Source organism: Hippocampus comes, unplaced genomic scaffold (genome assembly GCF_001891065.2).
Source record: "Hippocampus comes isolate QL1 unplaced genomic scaffold, H_comes_QL1_v1.1 scaffold122, whole genome shotgun sequence".
Taxonomy (NCBI): Eukaryota; Metazoa; Chordata; class Actinopteri; order Syngnathiformes; family Syngnathidae; genus Hippocampus; species Hippocampus comes.
The window spans coordinates 3,803,278-3,805,923 of record NW_017842059.1 but is presented as its reverse complement, the minus strand read 5'-3'; the positions used below and the strand labels follow the sequence as shown (position 1 = coordinate 3,805,923).

Below are 2,646 nucleotides of genomic sequence, written 5' to 3'. Positions count from 1 at the left end.
TTATTCTGTGCAAGATATCCAGGTATCATTATTTAGTCATACACACAACGCGCAGTCGTCACTGTCAGTTAAGGTACACGTTTAGCAATCATGAAGAGGCTTGTGTTTGTGGATAAATACCTAGCTTACCTGTGTGCTAGTACAATTAAAACGAATTTTCCTACTTACAAAACGTGTGCGGGATTTTTTGGTCGAAACTTTGTTAATATGTCTTGAAAAACAGGAACATCTTCGTGAAGTTACTTTAATAGTTTGTATGTCATAATTTAGTTGTTTAAAAAAACGATTTATTTCGCTGAGAAGCATCAGCTCGTCTATATGTTGCCTTCAATGTACCTCGAAAATCTAAAATTCGTACAGCAGTTTAAATAAAATAGCACACAGGTACTTGGTATATTTTCTGCTTACAGAACATAATTCATACAATGATTAATTTATCACGTTGTGCAAGGTGTTCATGGAATTAGGAAGAATTTGATTGGTGTAGATGGGTACGAACGGTGACTTTTTCATTTTGTCACATAAACCAGAGCAACAACAAGACTTATGATTTATGTTGTCTGAGTATATAATTAAGAGCAAATGAGTGTATTTGAAAGAATGACTAGAAATTAATGCATCTGGACAAATTTGTTTTCAAGATTTTATCATTAAGTCTCTGATGGTGTAGTGGTGCAGTCACCCAACTTGTGTGTGGGCACTGGGCAGCGTGGGATTGGTTCCCATTCAGTGACGGTGTGTGTGAATGGTCAATGGTTGTTTGGCTCAAGATGTGCCCTGTGAGAGACTGGCCACCAGTGTAGGGTGTGGTCTGCCTTCAGTCCGAAGTCAGCTGGAATAGGCTCCTGTGACCTTGTTCAGGATAAGTGGTGTTAAAAATAGAAGGATGGATAGGGGGGTTTTTTTCTTTGTACTCCACCACAATGGAATACGATGTGATTGACGTTGTTTCACAAAAACAGCAAACTTCAATGGGCCATAAGTTACAAGACACAAGAATGTGATCTGTTCTTTTGTTCACCCATCAGAATGTATGTCTTCCTCACTTGGACCTGTTAACTACAGCTGGCATTTGCAGATGGGTAAATTCCGTTTCCAGCTGTTAACATAACAAAACAAGTGGGCTGCCGTTTAAAAATAAAAATACTGTCCTTTTACAGCCATCAAATGTGATTTTGACTCCAAAGGAATTTGTCCAGTTCACAGCAGTGCATGACATAGAAGCAATGTATGCAAATGACAGTGGTTTGATCATTGATCATGGAGCACACTTGCAAGACAATGAACTTTATTAAGTGTAACAATAAGAGTAAAGCGCAGCGCATGAACCAGGTCTATGTGTAGAAGGTGAATTTTTTTTCTTCCAAAAATACCTACAGTTCCTGAATGCAACACTGGGCCCATCGCAGCCTGTAGAAGGAGCTCTTGGCTGGCGTTTACCTAACCTGAAAGCCAAACATACACAAACATGGCGTTACCACAAGCAGGCAGGATGCTGTGTCCGCTTCGGCGTTCGCTTTACATCATTATCTTATGGCTTGTCGGAATACATTCATCAACACTTTATCTTCACAATGAGGAGCGCTTCATACCACCGCAACAGAGAGGATATTTTACAGTAGACGCAAATAAGGATTTACCAGACGCAGATGGAGGAGGCAGCGAGGCTTCAGCTCTACGACTGGCCCCTCTTGGTGCTGCTGAAGGCGGGTCGGACTACGGTGCCCTTCCGCCAAAGCGAAATCGCCGGAGCACTAGTGAATCTTCCATGCCGAAGGTGTACGGCCAGGTACTGAGATGCATCCCACTGGCGCTTGTCGCTTAACACCTTTAACGACGAACACTTACCTTCAATGATCATTTATTAACATGCGACAATAAAATCACACAAGCCCGCGGTTGTTTTCTAAGACACACCATTAAAGGAATGTTGTGACTGCAAGTAGCAAATGCTTTCTGAGTTGACAAAGGCGCAAAACGGCACAGTTCAGATCACAACCGAGGGCACTACGTTGATGGTGTTTTTGTAACGTCACGGTGTTCAAATGGCTGTGTACTCGTAAAGCTGCTTTACCTCGTCACTGACTGTTTTTAAAATAAAAAACTAGCTCTAAAAGCAGATTTGCAACAACTGGGGTATTCTCGGACAAAAGCAGCTAACTAGGCTTTTGAAGGATGCTCATGCTTATTTGACAGTATGCCTTTCGCAAAGTAATACCTGCGCTAGTTCATCTTGAATATGGAGGACTTCTGATAGATAAGGACTATATACTGAGATATCCTGACTGTCTAAAAAATGTTAAGACATGGTGATGAAAAGTGAAACGAATGTGTCAATATTGAACAGTCAATGTTTATTCTTCCTTCCTACCTACCTACTACCGACCTACCTACCAACCTACCTTCCTTCCCTCCTTCCTTCCTCCTCTGTCAACCTGTATTTCAGTCCCATCAACATCTCACAATGTTCACACATATTGGTGAATTGTAGTTCATTCGTGATCGTCAAGGCAGCATAAATATATTTCGTGTCATGCCACCCTTTTAAATTTATAAAGGTGTACGGGTGAAGGTACTTGTGACCTCTGAAAGCCCCCTAGAACCTTTTGACCTTTTGGCCCATTTCAGGTTTCACACACACACACA

General features: G+C 41.4%; 1 protein-coding gene across 1 annotated transcript in view; it reads left to right on the top strand.

The window, feature by feature from the left end:
- The first annotated feature begins 1,451 nt into the window (after positions 1-1,451).
- The window catches only part of sorl1 (sortilin-related receptor, L(DLR class) A repeats containing), a 54,841-nt gene continuing 53,646 nt past the window's right edge, over positions 1,452-2,646 (top strand). Inside the window, exon 1 of the mRNA XM_019861340.1 lies at positions 1,452-1,789. Coding sequence (XP_019716899.1) covers positions 1,469-1,789 — 321 coding nt within the window. The 5' untranslated portion in view covers positions 1,452-1,468. The remainder of the gene's footprint in view (positions 1,790-2,646) is intronic.